Consider the following 20,110-nt stretch of genomic DNA (forward strand, 5'->3'; position numbering starts at 1 on the left):
GTCTGTCACAGACACATATTTCATCTGAACTTCACCGTCCAGCCCTGATACTCACTGACACACTGCGACGCGCTAGTTGGAGTCTGTTCAGTGACAGTGAAAGTCAGGAGGAGTCACGAGACAGGAGAGAAAGGGAGGAGGGAGATCATGCTCCCAACAGAAACTCTTATCTTGTTAACTGCTTAGCAGTTACTTTTTCTTTTTCGAGCATGTGACGTACTGTAAAACCCAGCGGATGATGCCTGTGTTGAAGCAGATCATTAAGGCAGAGTCAGATCCCACAGCTTCGATAAGTTGAGTGAGCAGCGACAGATAGACTTGTTCTAGGTTTGTTGGCCAGAGAATACAGCTTTATTCAATAAATTATATTTAAACTAACAAATGATGATACAAAATTTAGTTGCAATGCAAAATACATTTGACATAGATTTTAAATGTATAAATATGAAATACACTCACCATAGACAGGATTATTTACCAACATGTAAAAGTAGAATAATTTCATTGCACCAGAAGGAGCTTTGCTCACAGATCTTCTAAACACACCACTCAAAGTCTAGTCTCTCAGGTTTCCATCCCGCTGTGAAACTGCTTTACAGTGAAACTCTTCATTCGTGCCCCGTGGCTCAGCCTGCTCTCAGCTGTCCACAACTATCAGCGGGGCTCTCTTCCCCCAGGTCACTCACAGCTGGAGTCCACAGCCAGGCTCACGGGCGCCGAGGGCCTGTGTCGGCTCGCTCCGCTCTGGCTCAGGGTTCGTCTCTGGGCCGAACGCGACGGTCGAGGGAGGCAGAAGGTCAAGGTGCTGGTGGAGCTGCAGCCGTCGTAGTTTCCGTCCTGCTCAGAGTACATGAAGTAATAGTTGGCATTCAGTCCCAATGAAGTAAGGAATAAAATACAATACTGTAATATGTCACTTTCTCCCTTTAAAAGTTATTTTAGTGAGGGAGGGGCTTTCATAAGGTCCTCACCTCTGCTGTGGTTCCGCCCACGTTGTGTCTGACACTGTGGTTCTGGCCTCTCTCCTCCCTCGGACCCCGACCTCCGTCCTCCCTCGGCTTCATGAACCTCTGGTTGACGATCCGCGTCACGCTGTCGCTCCTGTGCGGCGGGGCGGCGGGGGGCCTCGTGGGGACGCGCTCCAGGCTCTTGGGGCCCTTGGTCCTCTGGGCCGAGTCCGCGGCCGCCCTCTCCCCGCGGCCGCTCACCCTGCGCAGGAACTCCGACACCAGGCCGTAGCGGCCGGCCGCCGCGGGCCTGCCGGGGGGCCCGGCGCCGCCCGCGGAGCCGGGGCTCGGCCCCGCGGCCGCTCGCCGGCCCGCCGGCTTGGCCGCGGCGTGGCTCCACAGCGCTCGGCCTCTGGACGGGGAGAGAGAGGGGGCGGAGGAGCTGAGAGCGACGGACGACGCCAGCGAGGGGCCACGGGACAGTTTGGGCGAGGAGGCGGACCGAGGGACGGCCTTCTCCATGCGACCCGTGGCTCCGTCCAGGGAGGGGGAGCCGAGGTGGGGGCGGGCGGACAGCGGGGAGGGGGCCGGGGCCCGAGAAGGGCTGCTCCTCACAGAGCCCGACCCCTGAGCCCCATCCGGCCACCGCTCGGCCGACCTCCTCTGTGAGCCGCCCTGGCCCGTCTGCCTCCAGGCGGCCGGTGCCTCCCTCGCGTCGTCGCTCTGGTTGGGAGAGGAGCCCAGAGGGGACGCCGAGAAGGAGGCGGCCTCTGCACCCGGGCCGCTCCTCTGCTGGGCTCTGACCCGGCGGGCCGACGGCGGGCTGTAGTAGATGCGGAGGTCCGACCGCTCCGGCGCCGTGTGGCTTTTCTCCCGCTGGAAGTCGAGGTGGGGGAAGCTGAGCGGCATGATGGGGTGGTCCCACGTCCTCACGCGGTCCTCCCGGTCCAGCTGGGCCGCCTCCCGGCTCACGTAGCACCAGTTCCTCCTCCTGGAGCTGCACGGAGGCGACCGCCGCCTCACGTCTTTAAGTCGCTTTGAGCTGCAGATTCTGTAAAAACGGAAGATCTCAGTAGTGATCCCCTTAATGAGATGTGAAAGCCGTTGGAAAACACTTACTTGTCAGCTTCTCCTTGATGAAAGACAGCAGCACACTGTGAGGGAGAGACAATAACACAGACTTATTAACTTCATGCTTGAACTTGTTTTGGTGATTTTAGTAGATGCCAAAGGTCCCATCACTGTTCGTGCTGCATGTGCACCCATTTCCATTCAAAACCCGTCCCTCTGATTTGAACAGGTCCGTGTAGGCGTGAGCCCCGTGCTCAGTTGTAATCCAGCGTTTTTCACGCAGCGCGGCCCGTTTGGCTGCGGCCGCGGCAGGAGATTAGCCTCAATACGCTGGCACGGGTCTGCTCACGATGCCCGTTGAGCCGAGCGCCAGGGACACGGATCATCAGCGGGACTTCAAGCCCAGCGAGGCACGAACCCCGGAGCGAAAACACCACGCTCACCTCAGACGCCGCTCGCCGCTCCTTCCGCTCGTCCCGAAGCTCCGCGTCCACATCTTGCAACAACCCCCGCAGCGCAAACACACTCTTCTCTTCGTGCTTGAAAACAATCCAGATAAATTAGAACAGTCCAGATATGAGTCTCACACATGACAGGTGGTTTTAAACTGTACCTTGTTTCCTTCCACGTGTTCTTGGACCTGATGCCACTGGTGGAGGATCCACAGAACCTTTAAGGACAGCTGCATCTTTGGGTCCTTGCAGCTGTGGGTGAGGTTCCACTGTTTTGTCCCACTCTCCTTGAACTCAGCCTCCTGCTGACTCGGCGACTCGGCGGCGCGATTGCCGACGCGATCGGCGCCGTCTCCTGAATCGCACACGCAGGTGTTGCTCCCGTCGTCTCCCGCAAAGAGCGTCTCCACTCTCTTGATGAAGGCCAAAAGCATGGCCTGCAACAGCCCCAGGGCCTCGTTCAGAGGGAGGACCATCTTCTCACCGTCGGAGTCCGCCTCCGGGCTTTCAGCGCGCGGTGGTGACGAACGGCTGTGCTCTGGCGCTTTGGTGAGGAGCTGTATGGCTGAGCTCAGAATGCGGGAATGATCCCGGAGAGCTAGAAGAAACTCACAGTCCTTTGCGGCCATTTCTTTAAGAGCTCTGCTCGGGGTTCTGTTGTTTTCTCCCTCCCGGCCGTCTGAAGGCTCCCACTCGCCGCCCACGGGACCCTCTCGCGCGATGTGACAGGGCGCCATCGTCCCTTCGCCCCGTAATCGGCTGGAATCGTCCCTCTGGCCTTTCTCCGCGTCCTCCCTCTCCCCTCCCTCTCGCCCGCGTCCCCTGCCGGGTTTTGCAGCCGAGGCGCTCCTCTCGGCCCCGTCCCGATTCTCTTGCTCGTCCCCCTCCCCTCCGCCTGCCCTCTCCCTCAGGTCGCTCATTTCCGCCTTCAGCCCGCGGTTCTCCACCTCCAGCTCCACGATGCGCCGGCTCAGGAGCGTGGCCTCCTCCTCCACCAGTTTGAGGTGAACTTTGACCTCGGCCTCTCGGGCGCGGGCCGAGCGGTGTTTGCCGTCAGGCGGCTGGGCGGCGTCCGCGTCGCCGTAGGCTGAGCGGTACCTGGCCAGCTCCTCGCGCATGCCCTCGCTCTCCGACACCAACTTGGTGAGCTTCTTGCACATGAGCGCTAATTCCTCTTTGGCAAAGTGGAGTTGGCACTTGAGGTCGGCACTGTCGTCCTTTTGGCAAACAATGACAATTACAATGAGGAATGCGGCTGCAGGCAGGTTCCGATCAGGTATAAATGGTGAATATATCAAACCTCCAGCTGCTGTGAGAGCCTCTTCTCAGCCCTGCTGGCTGTTGACCTGATGCTTTTCTTCTTCAAAGAGTACTGTGAAAGAAAAGACAGTTTTATTAGTATACACTTGTAATTGTGTGTATGTATTAAATTGAGATTTAGAGAAATGCAGTGATGATTACAATAATTGTTTCAATCTGTGATCAAGAATGTATTTATATTAATATTATATCAATATTATTTCTTGACTAAATATGATTTTAAACACTTGTCCTGCTTGTTTTTGCACAAAAACATCAGAGCTGCTGATCCTCCTTCACATCCAGCTCGACTGTGTTTTGTCTTCCTAGATTAGGTAATCTAAGTGGATTTCCCTGTTGGGATCAAACAGACTAGCAGGCAGCTGTCTCAGATGAGTGGACCAGACTGAGCTCATGCCAAAGCACAGAATCCTGGATTAAACCGAGCACATGCCACCGGAGTGACCGTCACGATCACAGGAGCCGCTTTGGCGCGAGGAGCCGCGAGAGTAAAAGGCGAGGTGGGAATTCAATCGCTGTCAGAGTGGGGGGGCGCCCACTTGATAATGGTGTGTGCGCTCCCGGTTGTAGGTCAGTATGTCGGCGCACAAACACTTCGGAATGCCGCGATACACACTGATCCGGATTTAGCCTGATCGAAGCGGAGAAAGCGGGTCTATTTTTGGGATCTCGTTCTCCCTCTTCCCCTGTTTTCGCGTCCTCTCAGCTGTTCCTCGAGTTCGGGGCCTCGGCATTCCGGGCTGCTTCGCACGGCTCCGGACCCAGACAGCTGCCGGCCGAGCCCTGCACTCGATTCAGAGACCGGACCGGGGTCGCGTGTCGCCTGACTTGGGGTGGCCGAGGGGTGAGGGGGGACAACTGGCTGGGATGGGCCCTAATGAAGTGGTGGCGTGAAGGGTGAAGGTCTATAGTGAGTCAGCGGTGGAAACTCAGGGTTCAGACTGTACGTAGCAGCCCTTCAAACGCCCCCCTGACGTTTTCCAGACGCTGGGCCTCCTGTTTGGGCGCGCTACCTCTCTGGCCTTGTCCACCTCGGCCTGCAGGACCTGCTTGGCCACCTCCAGCTCCTGCGTCTTCTCGCGCAGGGCCTCGTTCTCCCACTCCAACTGGGACTTCTTCTTCTGCACCACCTCCAGCTCGCTGCACAGCCGGAACGACACGCTCTTCGCCACCTGGAAAAGTCACGGGAGAGTTAACGAGAGGCCGCCTCCGTCCCAACTACTGCACAGAAAAACAGCTACTTGTGTCTCGGGGGTTGTTTTTCCCCACATCTGGTCACCGGGCCTCCGCGCGCTGTGTCCACTTATGAGCATTGTTTTATTAGTGAGTGGCAGACTTTGTCAGCAGCAGCTGGTCTGGCTGACGCTCCGAGACGTCATAAAGAAAACGCTTGTGACAGGAATGCAACATGTGAGTGGATGGAGCTTATGGGAACCCGACTCCACCGCACGCCCTGAGTGTCTGGTTGCCATCACAGAGCCTCATTCGAAGCCCGCCATGATTGTGATAAAGATTCCTGTGCTTTTATGTGCCCTGCTCCGGGAGAACGAGTCACCACATAATTACACCGCGGCGTGTTCTAAATACGAGCGGGATGAAGACGTTTCAACCTAATGAAATCTTTGCGGCCGGGGAAACAGCAGGACTTCCTCCGCAGAGCTGCAAACAGCCGTGATTCAGGGTGCCTCAGCAGAACACGAGAGCACGAACGAGTCAATTGCTCTGACGCAAACAACTGGAAAAGCGGTGAATCAGTGAAAACGCCAGAATTCTTTAGAAAGCGCTTTTACTGGTGAGGGTTTTAACGAGGCCGCGGAGAGGAGGAGCCCGTGACCTCCTGACCTTGACGTCGTGCTCCAGGCTCCGGACCAGCTCGCCGTCCACCTGCCCGGTCTGGGCCACTCGGATGCTGCGGCGCTCGGCCTTGCGCAGGCGGTAGTGCAGGATGCGGCACATCTTGTTGGCCTGATCCAGCTGCTGCCGCAGCTCCTGCAGCTGGTAGGCCTCCTCCTCCTGGAACAGGTCGCGCATCTCCAGCATCTCGCAGCGGAGCTCCTCCACCTCATCCTGGCGCAGACAACACACATTTAGGCCCGGCGGCGTGTGAATGAATGTTGGACTGAATTCATCAAATGTTTATTTTTAAGCAGGGGAAATGGTTTATGTTTTTTTTTTTTTTTTTTTGGTTCTCTCTTCACTGCAGCCTTGAGCGAGTGAGTGATGAAGTGATGAATGAATTGGTGAAATGACGAATTGAGAAATGTCACTGGATCACAAGGAATCGATCAGTTGCAGCCTTAAGAAAACAAACCACAACTTAACCGGTTGCAGTTCCGTGCTGCCAAAATACAAATACATTAATAATTTTAATGTAATTATTTAAGATATTATATTATCAGAGGTCATTTCTAGTCTACTTATGTAATACCAGGGTGAAAGATTAAGCCACTATCTTGAGTAATTTCGACTTTTGAGTCGAGCCTGGTTTAAATCAATAACGATTCTTGACTTTTGATTGGCGCACGAGAGCGTCTCCTCGCTTGTTTTGCACAAACTAATCCGCTCCGGTGCCGAGAGTCCGACGGCCTCCCGCTGCGACTCAAATTACAAATCGCACGGAGAACAGGTATAGACTAAAACACACAGCTCAACTTGAACTTGAACTGAAACTCGACTAATTGATGAATTATAAAGTTAAATGAGCTTACTTTCAAATACTCGTTCTCTGATTTCAAATCCTCCACCTCCCTGAGCAGATCCTCGCTCGTGTCCCCCATCATCAGCTCCATGAAAGCCCCTGAGCAGTTAAATAACCCGAGGGCCCCTCTGGCATCATCCAACCGGGGGGCGCACGGGGGTCCCTCCGTCTGGTTCCTTCCACCGTCGCTTTTCTCCTCACAGTCCGGGCTCACGTGCGCCTGTCCCCGTATCCAGCTTAAGTCGTCGCTGCTGTGGCAGTCGTTCTTGTTGCCCTCCGAGGGGCAGTCGGATATCTCTGAGCTGCTGTCCGAGGAGGAGACCTTCCCTGACAGGCAGCCGGAGTCTTTGCTCAGGTCCTCCGACGCGTTGCTGGCGTCGGATAGTTTCCTGTGCGCCCCGGGGCTCCTCTCCACGGTGCCGCTGCACGAGACTTTCTCCCCACGCTTTCCCATCGACTTCAGCTCCTTCCCGGAGTCGCTCGGAGCTGACGCCGCGTCCTTGGAGGCTGCGTCTTTGGACGGCGGGTCCTTCTTCTTCTTCTGGACACAAACCTGGTGCGCCCTGGGCTGTTTTTGGCTCCGGAGCGCTGTTTTTGCGCTCTTGTCTCCGTCTCTGTTCATGACAACAATTTTGTCACTTTTTACAGATAGAAAATCAAGTTTTAGGTTATTGAAGCAATGATCGCAAATGAAAACGTTTGAATGTTCGCAGGTCACTGAGGTAAGAGGTGAGACCGGCTGGACTCCATCCTGAGAACAGACGCTTTGCCATAAAGCGCACAGAGAAAGAGGCGGAGAGTTACCATTAGCGGGCAAAGTAGTTTAATAGGGGTTTCCGGCCATCGTTTCCAAAATAAAATCCCTGGCACTGATTCTTGTTCCTTCTGAACTAAATAGAATCTAAGCGTTATTTAAAGACAACGCTGTTTTAGCTATTACCATATGAAATAATTAAATGCACATCATTATTTGGTTATAAGTCTTATTAAAATGCATTACTCTATCGACATAAATTGCTTAATTTTCTTTTTTCAAAAGTGTTATTGATTTTTTATCTTCTCTGACATCACGTTATCAGCTTTTAGGCTATTTCGTATAGCTTCCAATTTCTGTTTTCACTAATCTACAAAAATATAAACTTGTATATCGCTGAATCGATCAGCTATTATTGTTACCATCACGCCAGTAAATAACTGAGTCACCATATTGAACAGAAAAAGAAGATTATTTTGTGAAAATCGTTATTTTTAAATGGCCCTCATCGTGTTCCGGACTTATCAGAGAATTTAACTAAATGTCCACATCTCTTTAGAGACGTGGGCTGAACTGTTCTTAGATGTAACGCTGCCATCCTGTGGATGACTGTTTGAGAGCAGAGGGACAAACATCATGCAACATCCTGCATTTTCTCTTTAACTACAAATTAATTCAATCTGTGTGTGTCCTATTTACCCATAGGTGGTGATGGAACTAGTTTATATTTACTCTATTTAAGCAGTTTTCTGTACAAAAACGACAGCACAGCCAAACACAAAGCACAGTGTCTCTTTGCAGCATGTTTTGTTTCGGGTTGTGTCATTTTTTTCTTACATTTCTTTTGCATCCAAGTAGGTGAAGTTTCTTAATTTTGCTTATTTCAGTAGGCTGATCTTTAAGAACCATTACACTTACAAGCAAAATGTTTCTAATATATTAGAACTGTTATAGAAAAATGACAAACTATATAGTTTAGTCAGATGCAGCAGTTCAGCAGTGTTTGGTGTTTCAGGTGGAGGCAGTTTGTCTGCTTTTGGCTGTGCAGTATTTAGGAAGTTGGGGTCAGGCCTTTCCTATGGCTGAGAAATTGTCAGACAAATAATGGAAGAGGAAACAAAAAACTGCTGCATAAGTCTTTCTCTTCTCCTTTTCGAAAAATGTGTTCTTTTGTCCAAACTCGCTAGGACCTTTCCTGGGAAAATTATTTTCGGAGAAGGTTTTAGACATATATAAAACCCAGACAATGCAAATAAAAACCATGACCTATAAAGATGTAATCTGTAGAGTAAGTAAATGTAGCTGCCCGAAGCAGTGAAGCTAAATGTAGAACATCGCTCCCTGAAACGTAGTGGAGGAAGCAGCACATTATAGAGAGCATCCACATGTACTTAACTTCCTTCGCCCGTTGGTCTAGACTCTAGACGCTTTAAAGCCCTGTGTGGCCCTTAATGCCGTGTTATTTCCCCAGTGTTGAAAATAGCTTTTGGATTCAACATCTGGCTGCAAGCTGATTGGCTGAAGGACCTGCCAATGACGTTGTCCTTGCTGCCCACTTCCGCCCATCTTCAGAGGCAGTTCTCTCCTCGATTGTTTATCTTACCACATAATTCATTTCGACTTAAATCACAGGTATGTTTAATTTAAATGGATTTAACCGGTCGGGTCGGTTTCAGTGTTTGTTGGTGACAGTGATAGCGCCGACACCGTTAGCTAACGAATCTCTGCTGCCCGCTCTCTACCGACGGTTCAACTGGCTGCTGCAGCGAAGCTAAATGCTAGCTTAGCTAGCCTGTCAGATACCAAGCTAATAACCCAGTCTCCTTTGGGAGCAGAGCTACTGGCAGCAGGCTGCGCAGCTTTAGCTGTTATATTTACAGCATGCACTAGATTGTGACATTGTGGTGTAAAGGGCTGTTCGTGTTGCAGGCTGTCTGTGATGCTCGGATTAAGCCTGAACTGCAGGGACAAGTCGCGGATGGAAACATGACTTGTGAGTAACGATTAGTTACGTTCTCAGCGGAAGAATGAACAGCGAGGAGGAGTTTTACGACGCCGAGACAGGTGAGCGAGGCAAAAACAAGCTTGTCTCCTACACCTTTAGGAGAAGGAGCATTGTCCCAACTCGCCTCATCTGGTCTTGTCTCCATCAGGGCTGGAGTCAGATGATTCCTGTGAGGTCAGTTTTAAAGATGCTGTGGTTTTTGGCAGCAAGCAAGTGGCCGATGCCAGCAGCACGCAGGAGAATGGAGTGTGGGCACGCAGGTAAGGAGGCATGCTTTAAAGAAGTTACATATGGATGTGAAAAAGAGTCAGGCCAGTAACAGAAATATTTTCACCTACAGCATTATGCTTCATTGCAATTATAATTGGATGTGTGGTTTGAGGGTTTCATTGTGCATGTACCTACATGTAGAAGTGGACAAAGCCAGAACAACAGCATTTTTAAGCTCTAGTGAGCACCTCCACTGCAGAGCATTTGGAGCTATTTCTTGTTCATTAGCTTCACCATTCAAAGCCAGTCTAAATGTGTCCCATAGGAAAGTCCTTCCTGCTGAAATGATCTCCAGAAACAATTTCAGTGTGTGGAGTATACTGAAGAAATGCATCGGCATGGTGAGTTTTATGTGATTCCTAACAAAAATATGAATACACACATTTTTGGTGAGATAGTCAGCTGGAACGGTTGTCATTTTCACAAAAACACTCAGGGTTACTAGATTTATTATTATAACCATATTATTTGTATTTGTTTTCAACAGGAGCTGTCCAAAATAGCGATGCCTGTTGTGTTCAACGAGCCACTGAGCTTTCTCCAGAGAATCTCAGAGTACATGGAACACACTTACCTTATCCACAAAGCCTGCAGTTTATCTGATTCTATAGAGCGGATGCAGGTAGCGAAAATAGTCGACCATAAAGTTCTCATCTTTCACTTTACTAGTATTATGAATAGATACAAGTCTTCAATATATACTTGCTACTGTAAAAGAGTTATTTTTTTATGCCTAAAACGTGAAAGCAACCCTTGCAATTTTATTGTGCCAAATGATTTTATCTGACCACCAAGTCGACCCCCCCCCCAAATAATACTTATCTCATTCTATTTATGTTTTGGTGACAGGTTGTCGCTGCATTTGCTGTTTCAGCTGTAGCATCTCAATGGGAGAGGACTGGAAAGCCTTTTAATCCTTTGCTGGGGGAGACGTATGAACTCATAAGGTGATAAAACCGTCAAAAGAAAGGGAAATGCATTCAAATGTCACATTAAAGCTTTGCCTTAAGGATCATTTTGTTTTGTGACTGTTTCTCAAGAGAGGACGAGGGGTACAGGTTAATCTCGGAGCAGGTGAGTCACCACCCCCCTGTCAGTGCCTTCCACGCTGAAAGTCTGAAGCAAGAGTTTGTGTTTCATGGCTCCATCTACCCAAAACTCAAGTTCTGGGGAAAAAGTGTGGAAGCTGAGCCCAAAGGGACTATGACACTGGAGTTACTGAAGTGAGTATTTGTCTCTTGTTACTAAGCAACTGTGAAATTGAGTACTATTAGCCAACATATACTTTTTTTCTTTCTTTTTTTATAACCTTTCATCAACAATGTTGTGGTTTTCCTACAGACATAAAGAAGCATATACGTGGTCAAATCCAATGTGCTGTGTGCATAACATCATATTGGGAAAACTCTGGATTGAACAGTATGGAACTGTGGAGATAATCAATCACAGGTACACAGCATTTTATCGCAGCATTAGAAGCAGCGCTCATTGATTGACGGGTGTGTTTATTTTGCATTCTCAGTACTGGGGATAAGTGCATTTTGAACTTCAAACCATGCGGGATGTTTGGGAAGGAACTTCACAAAGTAGAAGGTTATATTCAAGACAAAAGGTACAAGCATGCTTATGACAATGATACAATACACAGTGCCCGTAAATACTTTTTGCTGACAGATGTGTATTTGCTGCTTTCATACCAGTAAGAAGATACGACTGGTGATCTATGGGAAGTGGACGGAATGCATGTACAGTGTGGACCCTAAGGTTTATGAGTCGCAAAAGAAGACAGGGGGAGACTCAAAGAAGCTAAAGCAGGTGCGGGATGCCCAGATTTAACAAATAGAGACACGAATGCTGCCATAAGTTTCTATGTTTTTATCTAACGTTACCTAACGTGAATTTCACTCATCACTCTAAAATGTCTTTCTCAAATGGTATCTCTTCCTTTCACAATAACATGCAGTGGCATTAGTAGAAGGTAAGGTGTATTTGATATTTGTAGTGTGCCACTGCTGTTGTCTAGTTATGTTCTGAAGTGTATGTTTAGATCATTGCCAGCACTAATCCATAATGTCTTGCAATGACACGCATTTTTGCTTGAGAGATGTGTTGAATTTGTGGCAACTGTAGTTCTGTGAGTCACCTGTTTGCTAATGTCCTTCACACACTGCAAGCTTTGGCCAGTGAATGTCCACGTCTAAGGACGGATGTGTTTCTGTTTGTGTAGGAACATAGTTGTGAAAGTGAGGAGGCGGACGAGATGCCGGAAGTTCAAGAAACCGTGGCGGTGATACCAGGAAGTGCCTTATTGTGGAGGATAACGCCGCGTCCCGCTCACTCCGCTCAGGTCCGAGATTTACACACACACATCAGTGTTTACATCGGTTGATTTTGTTACAGCAGTGACCTTGAGGTTTGCAGTGGAGTTGTGTTTGTCTCCAGAGGGAGTCTCCCACAGGCTGTCTTTGTATCAGATTTAATATGCAGCTAAGCAATATGCAATAAAAGTCTTTTTGAGACTTTATTCTTCAGTAAAGATACAAGGGATTCTTTTTTGTCATCTCATAGTCTACATTTCGTAGTCTACATTACAAACACTGAGCTCTGCTACAGTTTTCCCCAGAGTTGCACTTCCTCGAGAGACAGTGGTTGCTATGAAATGTATATATGTAATAAAAAAACACTGATCTCAAAGAGTAGACAGTAGTAGACAAGTAAAGCAAACAATCTGGAATGTTTTGTGCCATTGTAATACTTTGCTTTGCAGATGTATAACTTCACCAGCTTTGCCATGACGTTAAACGAGCTGGAGCCCAGCATGGAAACACTACTGGCCCCCACAGACTGCCGGCTAAGACCTGACATCAAAGCAATGGAGAATGGAGACATAGGTGACACTTAAATACAAGGAGTTTGATTTTTATACATGCAACTGTCTGTCCACACGACCGGCTCTCTGATTCTTTAATGGAATTTCAATAGATGCAGCAAGTTCAGAGAAGGAGCGATTAGAGGAGAAGCAGCGTGCTGCCCGACGAGAACGCGCCCAGGATAAAGAGGACTGGTCGACCAGGTGTGTGTTTAGTTTCCTCCAGTCATCTCTCAGACATTAATTTGGTTTGTGTAAAGACGAAATAACATGTTGGAATGAATGCATTTAACCAAAGTAAACAGGAAGTTTACCAAGAGTGAAGAGATATTGGAATATAATCTGTTCAGTGTAAGATGCTCCAGATCTATGCATCACGTTAGTTACAACCCTGTCATTAAAAGCTATTGTTGCATGTTTCATGGCTCCTCAGGTGGTTCCAGCTGAGAACGAACCCTCACACAGGAGCTGAGGACTGGCTCTACACAGGTGGATACTTCGACAGGAACTTTAGTGATTGTCCCAACATTTATTGACATAGGTGCTCGGTATGAAGATCTCGTCTGAAATATGATTGTTTCTTAGCATCTCAAATTGTGTCTTTGTGCCGTTCACTGATACTTGATTTTGTTTAAGTAAGTGATATTTGAGTCAGGCAGTCAGTTTATCAGATTATCAGCAACTGGCTGTGAACGTGGTCCACAGGACAACTCAAGTTTCACAGAGAGTTTAAGAGTTTACTGACTTTAAATGTTGACCTTAAATGTCTTTATCTGATCATATCATAACCAGGGTTTTGACAAAATTACTCCCCTGTTAAGGATTTTAAACTGATCATGTGTGATCTCTGGAGTGGTGAACACTACTGGAGGACATAAAGTTTCAACTTCAGATATATTTTCAGGTTTAGTTCATGTAGTCAATCTACATCTTTTTTCTAGCTGCACCACACACGTCTGTCAATATATCATACATCAGGGGTTCTTGAAACACATCTGCTACTTTAAAATGTAACCTATTAGACAACTAAATGTCTATCTTAGTTCGCACTAAACATCACAACATCTTGTGATCATTTGTCAGTAGACCTACAATATAAATAAAAGCTGCTTATAACAAAGTTTACTGTAACTGTAAACAGATATTTGTGGTACATTAGATTGTTGTCCTTTATAACATAGTTAATGTGTGTGATAATTGGTGCATGCATGGCCACCAAGATGATTATTTACACAAGTTAAAGCCATAAAACCCCTTTCTGCACCTAATATACTGTAAATGCAAAGTTAAAAGAAAAATGGATACAGAGCACATGAAACAGTGGTTTCAAAGTCTGACTCATCTCAACAATTATAAGTCAGTAATTGTGACGATCAGCAGGTTCTGAAAGTTTTAAGGATCACTGTTATTTCAAGGTGTTTGGGCAGATGTTTGGACATTTGTTGAGGATAGGATAGACCACACAGTGTGCCTCCTGTATGTGTGCTCAGAGTTATGGATAGCCCCAGGAAGGCGCCTGTCGAGCTTTGAAAAGCTGTGTTTGAAAGAGGAAGCTGTGTTCGTTCTGATGACCATTCTCTTCCAATGAACGAATTGCCCTGATCTGACATCTGGAGTTGACCTAAACCATTTTTCAGTAACTTAAAGTTGTGCTGTTGGACACAGTAGCAACATATAAGACCGGGGACACTGTAGGAATTATAAACCTATGCAAACAGATCCATTCAGTCTGTCCTTCTGAAATGTGAAAAATAAAACACGTCACATGTGTGTTTCAGACACTAAAGTAGATGAATGTCGTGTTGATAATACAATGCTTACATATGTACAGTTCACAATAGTTGCAGATGTTTCCTTTCATTGCCAAGCATTAGCCTTGCATTTAACTGCACATCCGACTGCTCACAGTCCTATGCACATATTGTATTGTCAAATATCTGCTTAACTTTACTCTGAATTCAAAGCACTTTGTGATGCCAGCAGACTCTGAGGGGCAGGTTCAGTCTCATGGCTCATATGAACTCATACTCTTTATCAGTTTGTTTCTGGTCTCATGTCTGTTTAAAAATGTTTACATTGTATATTTGTTTCTCTGTCTTCTCCTCTTCATAGTACCATATAACTATATGCACACGAAGCATATTTAAGAAATAAATGATGGATTATGTACTGTTGAAATCATTGACCATCACTGCTTGACCACCCAGTGTATAATTTCACAGCAGTGTACAGTGCCAGTCTGTGGTCTTTGTAGTAGTCCATCAAAATATAAATGACAAGGTAGAAGAAAAACACAACACTTGTGCAGACAGGCCAAATAATGTAAAATAAGAAAAAATGTAATGTAAGGTTTGACTTATTGTCTTATATAGTTGAATATTCTGGAGTACTTGACGAGAAAAGAAGTACAATGACATACGTTTTATATGATACGCATTTTTACTAAATAACTTAATCCTGTAATATTATTTCAGAAAAATATACCAAAGAAATCACAAAGAAATGAAAGTAACCAGTGTCCTATCCATTAATTCTGGGCCTAAATGAGTGTAATTACCTAATATGGATATGACTTATTTCTAGTGGGGAAGGCTCCTTTAGACACTTTTTTCTACAGATGGTTAAAAACAGTATGTAGAATAGATGCCACAAAGAGGCAAACATGGGCTATAATGTTTAAATCACCATCCCAAATGTCATATATGAATATATGGCCCGTACGTGTGTAAATAAGCCTTTAACCTGCTGTGTCATCTCTACCGAACATGCGCAGCACCTTTAAAGCTCACGTGATTGACACGCAGCTCGACCAATCCCAGTGAAGCACCGGCGACTATCAGCCAATCACCATTAACCTCGGAGTGGTTGACACGCTTTGAGCTCAGCGATATTACAGAGACACACGTAAGTAGAAATATCTTATTGTTACTAGGTTCCGACTTTTTAAAACATGACGGAGACGCGTGGTTTAATGTTGCGAGAGTGTAAGGTTTAGTCGAGGGTCTGTTGCGACCGCAGTGAGCGGCGAACAGGCTGATGGCTGTAGGATGCAGAGTCATCTGTGGCTGTAGCTAGTCCGAAGACCAAGAGTGGTTTATTATGGCTTGTTTTATTTACATCTGTAGCTATACTCCTCAAATGAAACGGCATAAGTGTCATGAAAGAAACAGCTGAAGAAAGGCAACCCGTGCTCATGTATTATCTGTGACCAGTCCGGTTCCCGTTCGGTGCAGCTAATGTAACGGGAACCATTATTTCAAGCTATGTCAGTGTAGCCACCAGGACAGTTACATCCAGTGTAACTCTGTCTGGGAGTCAGGACCTCTATGAGCTCTTACAGCATGATCACCTAAAGGTGGTGTAAAAGGGATCACGCTGTCAAAGAAGCTAAATTCAGTGTGAATGCTCCTGGACACACACTGGAACATGTTTATGTCTTTGCAGTGTTCTGTCCTAGTCATCATGGCCTCTGGAGCTTTGTTCCCCAGCATGGTGTCTGGGTCCCGTGGATCATCCAGCAAGTATCTGGTGGAGTTCCGGGCTGGTAAAATGACGATGAAGGGCAGCACGGTGACTCCTGACAAGCGTAAAGGTCAGGTGTACATTCAGCAGACCGATGACTCCCTCATCCATTTCTGTTGGAAGGACCGGACGACTGGAAACGTGGATGATGTAAGCGACGAAATTCGTGCATTGCTTGTTCAAATAAGAATTTCAGTGATGGACGTTGAGTTTGACCAATATTAACCTCTTTATGTCCTAAATTCAGGACCTCATCATCTTCCCAGATGACTGCGAGTTCAAACGGGTGAACCAGTGCACCACTGGACGAGTGTATGTGTTGAAGTTCAAGGCTGGCTCCAAAAGACTCTTCTTCTGGATGCAGGTATGCAGCTTATGTTACATCAAGATTGCAAAGATTGTAAATGTTGGCTCCACATGTGCAACATGATTTATCTTTTCATTGCATCACAGGTGTAGAGCAGTTTTAAGTACAACTGTATTCTATGTACAGTATTTCTGACAGTTACAGTTTTGTTGTACAATAAATTATCTTGGATTGAACTTCACAAATAAATATATAATAAAATAAAACAAATGTTATTGTACTATTATATCTATGTTCTTTGACACATTTTGTCAAGCATGCATTCATTGCATGCACATTCATTCAAGTGTTAAATAAAAAAAAAAAACATATTCACAGTAAAGGTTTACCTTTTTCAGAACTTCTAACATGTTTTTATTTTATTTCAGGAGCCAAAAACCGACAAAGATGAGGAGTACTGCCGTAAAGTAAACGAATACCTGAACAACCCTCCCATGCCCGGTGCACTTGGGAGTGGAGGCAGTGGAGGACATGATCTGTCTGCTCTGGGAGGTAATAGATGTTCATGTTTTCCTAATCAAACTTTAACCCTGTCGTGGCCAAGAATCATGAACCGGAAACCGGATTTTGACGTGTGTTCTGTTGTGATGCCAAGGGGAGGGTGGACTGCAGAGCCTCCTGGGTAACATGAGCCACAACCAGCTCATGCAGCTGATTGGACCCACCGGACTGGGGGGGATCGGTATGTAGCTCCCCAAATTCCCAAGACTGCAGACCTGGCGTCCTCCGAAATATCTGCTATGTGGAGAATTTCTTGTCATAATTTTATGATCTGTTTTGTGAATGTCAGGTGGTCTGGGAGCACTCGCTGGTCCAGGTTTGGCCAACCTCCTGGGCAGCAGCAGCACCAGCAGCAGCAGTGTTCCTGCTGCCAGCAACTCCTCAACAAGGTATTTTATATGTATATAATGAAAATCTCCAAGAAGCACCATCTGCTTAAAACACAGCTTATCTGGACTTTCTTTAATTGTGTAACATATTTTTCTAATTACTGCTGGCAAAAAATAGTTTCTTCCTTATTCTATGCAGTTATTATATGATTTATGACTTATGTTCTGCAATTAATATTGTATGTTTTGTCTTCCATCTGTTTTATGTATCTGACATTCCGCTTAGATTGTTCAATGGTTGTCTCTGTCTGATAGACTCTGGACTCTAGCTCCCAAACCCAAGGCCGGGGAGTTGTGTCTCTCTGTCTGTTGAGACTTAGTCCTCCGTCCTCTCTGATAGTCAGACACCAGTGATGCAGGTGTGAGAATGTAAACATCTCCACACACGGCGACAGGGATGAGGTGGTGCATGCAGTTTGATTGGGCTACATAGACATTCCACTGTAGTCGGACAGAGGGGTTTAAAGGCAGAAGTGACTTGAGGATTGTGGGCTCTTTCACCTTCGTGGTGTGTGCACTGATCTCCCCAGCTGGTTTCTGGACTCCATTATTACTTTCCCCATTATTTTTTTTCCTTTTATTTTTATAATAAATCACACAAAAGACAACTCTCTCATCAGCCTCTTTATGGAAAATTTCCACCACAGGTGTTATGAACCAAGTAATATGTAAAGATCTGCTTACATATTACTTGGTGCAGAACCTGTGAGCACAAGTAGAATCAGCTGTTCAAAATCCTAACATCAAACTAGAAGGTTCACAGATTTCTAGAAGCATCTTTTAAAGCTTAATACAAATGCTTCCTGTCTCTAATGTCTCAGGTGTCTACCAACAAAACTGTTTTTATCCATTATTATTTATTCATTTATTCCATAGCTTATATATGTGGTTGTTTAACTGTTTATGTAATAAACATTTAATTTAAGTTCCCTCCTGTTCTTGGGTTTATGAATTGCATATGCAGAAATTCAGGAAGTAACTGAAGCAAATGTTGTTGATCACATTGAGGTTTGTGTTGGTGCTTCTTGCTGGAAAACTGTTGCCTGGTGACGTTGGTCTTTTTTTTTTTTCTTGTCTTTCTCTCCCTTCAGTCCATCCACAGCTGTCACTCCCACCTCCACGTCTGCCACCAGTCGTCTCAGCTCCTCCCAGGTCCCCACCACTCCCATCACTCCCTCCGCCACCTCAGCCGCCTCCCCCACAGCCACCACCCCTTCCACCCCCGTTGTGTCCTCTATGGCTGCGGCTGCAGCCAACCCCACACAGCCCATCCAGCTGAGAGACCTGCAGAGCATCTTGGCCACCATGAACGTACCTGCCAGTGGCCAGGGAGGTGAGTGTAGCAGAGGGAAATAGCCACCAGAGGGCATAGAACGCATAAATAATCACGAGATTTAGCAGCAAATAATAATGCTGTAATCCTGTAGCCACACTGCATGAAGCACCTTTCTGCTTCGCTAAAGTGAAGATTAATCCATATTCATTACTCTTGTAACTTTCATAACCCTGTACAATATGAGAACACATTAGCATCTACAGTTGAACCACAGCGTTCACACTAACTAGCAGCGAAAAAGAAAAAAAAATTCTTTCCCTCACAAGTTGCTGGAGAGCAACCAAAAAAAAAAGAGATATAAAGACATTTATATCTTAAAGGCAACATTAAAACATAATAATGGCCAGCATAACCTACAGCATAAGATTATATACATTGACCTGTATATCTATATATGAATAATATAGTATCAACAATTCAAACCTCTAGTTAGAGCTTTTTAACTTGGACGATTTGCTGCTTTTATTTTCATTGATAATCGTTTAGTTTTGGTAAAGACACAGGAAAATGGCAAAAAGGACGTTTCTCAATATTTTCTCTGCATTTATAGACTTTTTGGCAGCCAAAATACATACCTTTTTTTTATGAACTTCTGAACATCTGTCCTGTGTTTACTTGCAGTGGACCTCGCCAGCGTCCTAACGCCTGAGGTCATGGCTCCCATTCTGGCGAACCCGGAGGTGCAGCAGAGGCTGATGCCCTACCTGCCGTCTGGAGAGTCCCTGCCTCAGAGCTCAGAGGAGCTCCACAACACGCTGAGCTCGCCTCAGTTCCAGCAGGTGAAGTCCTTCTCTTCTATAGTCTACTTGTTTTTTCTATTGCTTGGTTTGACATTTATTACCATTCTAATAAAGATGTTAACTGAGATTTAATGTCAGCCCTAAATTTACAGCTTGTGCACTAGTTCCAGGCTGATCTGATAAACAGCTCTTGGCTCTTTTTCTTGCTGCTGACATTAAACACTACTCTCTCTGAGTAACAGCATAAGAAATGTGAGGTCTTGTATTTCTGCTAAGTTTGGCTATTTGTCTTCCTGCAGGCGATGAGTATGTTCAGCAGCGCTCTGGCATCCGGGCAGTTGGGGCCTCTCATGAACCAGTTTGGTTTGCCTGCAGAGGCCGTCGACGCAGCGAACAAAGGAGGTCAGTGTCTCACTAACGTCACATTCCTTCACAGTAAGAAAGCTAAAATGCTAAACTCTGCAAATTTTTACTTTTTATAATAATCAGCCCTAAAGCCTGAACATTTGTCTCTACAGATGTGGAGGCATTTGCCAAAGCCATGGAGACGGAGACGAAATCAGACCAGGAAGGAGACGCCAAAGACAAGAAAGATGACGATGAAGACATGAGTTTGGACTAAGAACCGTTAATGTTATTGAATTATTTATTTGGCTGCTTCTGCTGTTTTGGTACCATTACACAAAATGGATAATGGCTACTTAACTTATGGATAATATAGCAGAAACCGTGACCAAGCTGTCCTGTCAGCTGTAAGCATTGTTCATCCTGCGACCATGCGTTGAATTAATATATACTGATTCATCTGTGTTCAACATGTCCTAATGCAAGGAAAAGTAAAGTGTAGACAAACACGGTCTTGTTTAGTC

General features: G+C 46.3%; 3 protein-coding genes across 3 annotated transcripts; 2 read left to right on the plus strand and 1 right to left on the minus strand.

Annotated features, from left to right (window-relative positions):
* Positions 1-328: 328 nt before the first annotated feature.
* LOC114858701 (microtubule cross-linking factor 1-like) lies at positions 329-7,499 on the minus strand. Its single transcript, XM_029156201.3, has 9 exons — positions 6,499-7,499; positions 5,633-5,857; positions 4,804-4,962; positions 3,771-3,842; positions 2,632-3,687; positions 2,462-2,557; positions 2,067-2,101; positions 972-1,998; positions 329-837 (listed from the first exon to the last, which is right to left on the minus strand). Exons 1-9 carry the CDS (start codon positions 7,108-7,110, stop codon positions 679-681), a joined length of 3,441 nt encoding a protein of 1,146 aa, XP_029012034.1. The 5' UTR covers positions 7,111-7,499; the 3' UTR covers positions 329-678.
* Positions 7,500-8,718: 1,219 nt separating this feature from the next.
* LOC114859174 (oxysterol-binding protein-related protein 2-like) lies at positions 8,719-14,564 on the plus strand. The gene is made up of 14 exons (XM_029157115.3): positions 8,719-8,874; positions 9,172-9,306; positions 9,396-9,507; positions 9,783-9,858; positions 10,005-10,139; positions 10,367-10,464; positions 10,558-10,740; positions 10,859-10,966; positions 11,040-11,129; positions 11,218-11,332; positions 11,745-11,864; positions 12,285-12,408; positions 12,500-12,590; positions 12,820-14,564. The coding sequence occupies exons 2-14, from the start codon at positions 9,270-9,272 to the stop codon at positions 12,920-12,922; spliced, it is 1,392 nt and encodes a 463-aa protein (XP_029012948.1). The 5' UTR covers positions 8,719-8,874; positions 9,172-9,269; the 3' UTR covers positions 12,923-14,564.
* A 627-nt stretch (positions 14,565-15,191) lies between these two features.
* On the plus strand, positions 15,192-20,095 carry adrm1 (ADRM1 26S proteasome ubiquitin receptor). Its single transcript, XM_029155926.3, has 10 exons — positions 15,192-15,290; positions 15,831-16,058; positions 16,156-16,272; positions 16,644-16,767; positions 16,871-16,957; positions 17,066-17,165; positions 18,257-18,498; positions 19,123-19,280; positions 19,541-19,643; positions 19,760-20,095. The coding sequence occupies exons 2-10, from the start codon at positions 15,849-15,851 to the stop codon at positions 19,861-19,863; spliced, it is 1,245 nt and encodes a 414-aa protein (XP_029011759.1). The 5' UTR covers positions 15,192-15,290; positions 15,831-15,848; the 3' UTR covers positions 19,864-20,095.
* The last annotated feature ends 15 nt before the right edge of the window (positions 20,096-20,110 follow it).

Source organism: Betta splendens, chromosome 7, assembly GCF_900634795.4.
Source record: "Betta splendens chromosome 7, fBetSpl5.4, whole genome shotgun sequence".
Classification (NCBI taxonomy): Eukaryota; Metazoa; Chordata; class Actinopteri; order Anabantiformes; family Osphronemidae; genus Betta; species Betta splendens.

What these genes read in the sequence shown, in the direction of transcription:
- LOC114858701 (XM_029156201.3), bottom strand. Translation starts at nt 7,110, where the DNA reads ATGAACAGAGACGGAGACAAGAGCGCAAAAACAGCGCTCCGGAGCCAA. An exon ending in GGCTCTCACAGCAGCTGGAG is followed by an intron (nt 3,688 to 3,770) that starts GTTTGATATATT and finishes GTTTGCCAAAAG; the next exon opens with GACGACAGTGCCGACCTCAA. An exon ending in AGCGGCGAGCGGCGTCTGAG is followed by an intron (nt 2,102 to 2,461) that starts GTGAGCGTGGTG and finishes TCTCCCTCACAG; the next exon opens with TGTGCTGCTGTCTTTCATCA.
- adrm1 (XM_029155926.3), top strand. Translation starts at nt 15,849, where the DNA reads ATGGCCTCTGGAGCTTTGTTCCCCAGCATGGTGTCTGGGTCCCGTGGA. An exon ending in CGACTGGAAACGTGGATGAT is followed by an intron (nt 16,059 to 16,155) that starts GTAAGCGACGAA and finishes TCCTAAATTCAG; the next exon opens with GACCTCATCATCTTCCCAGA. An exon ending in ACCTGCCAGTGGCCAGGGAG is followed by an intron (nt 18,499 to 19,122) that starts GTGAGTGTAGCA and finishes GTTTACTTGCAG; the next exon opens with TGGACCTCGCCAGCGTCCTA.
- LOC114859174 (XM_029157115.3), top strand. Translation starts at nt 9,270, where the DNA reads ATGAACAGCGAGGAGGAGTTTTACGACGCCGAGACAG. An exon ending in GAGACGTATGAACTCATAAG is followed by an intron (nt 10,465 to 10,557) that starts GTGATAAAACCG and finishes CTGTTTCTCAAG; the next exon opens with AGAGGACGAGGGGTACAGGT. An exon ending in ATGACACTGGAGTTACTGAA is followed by an intron (nt 10,741 to 10,858) that starts GTGAGTATTTGT and finishes GTTTTCCTACAG; the next exon opens with ACATAAAGAAGCATATACGT.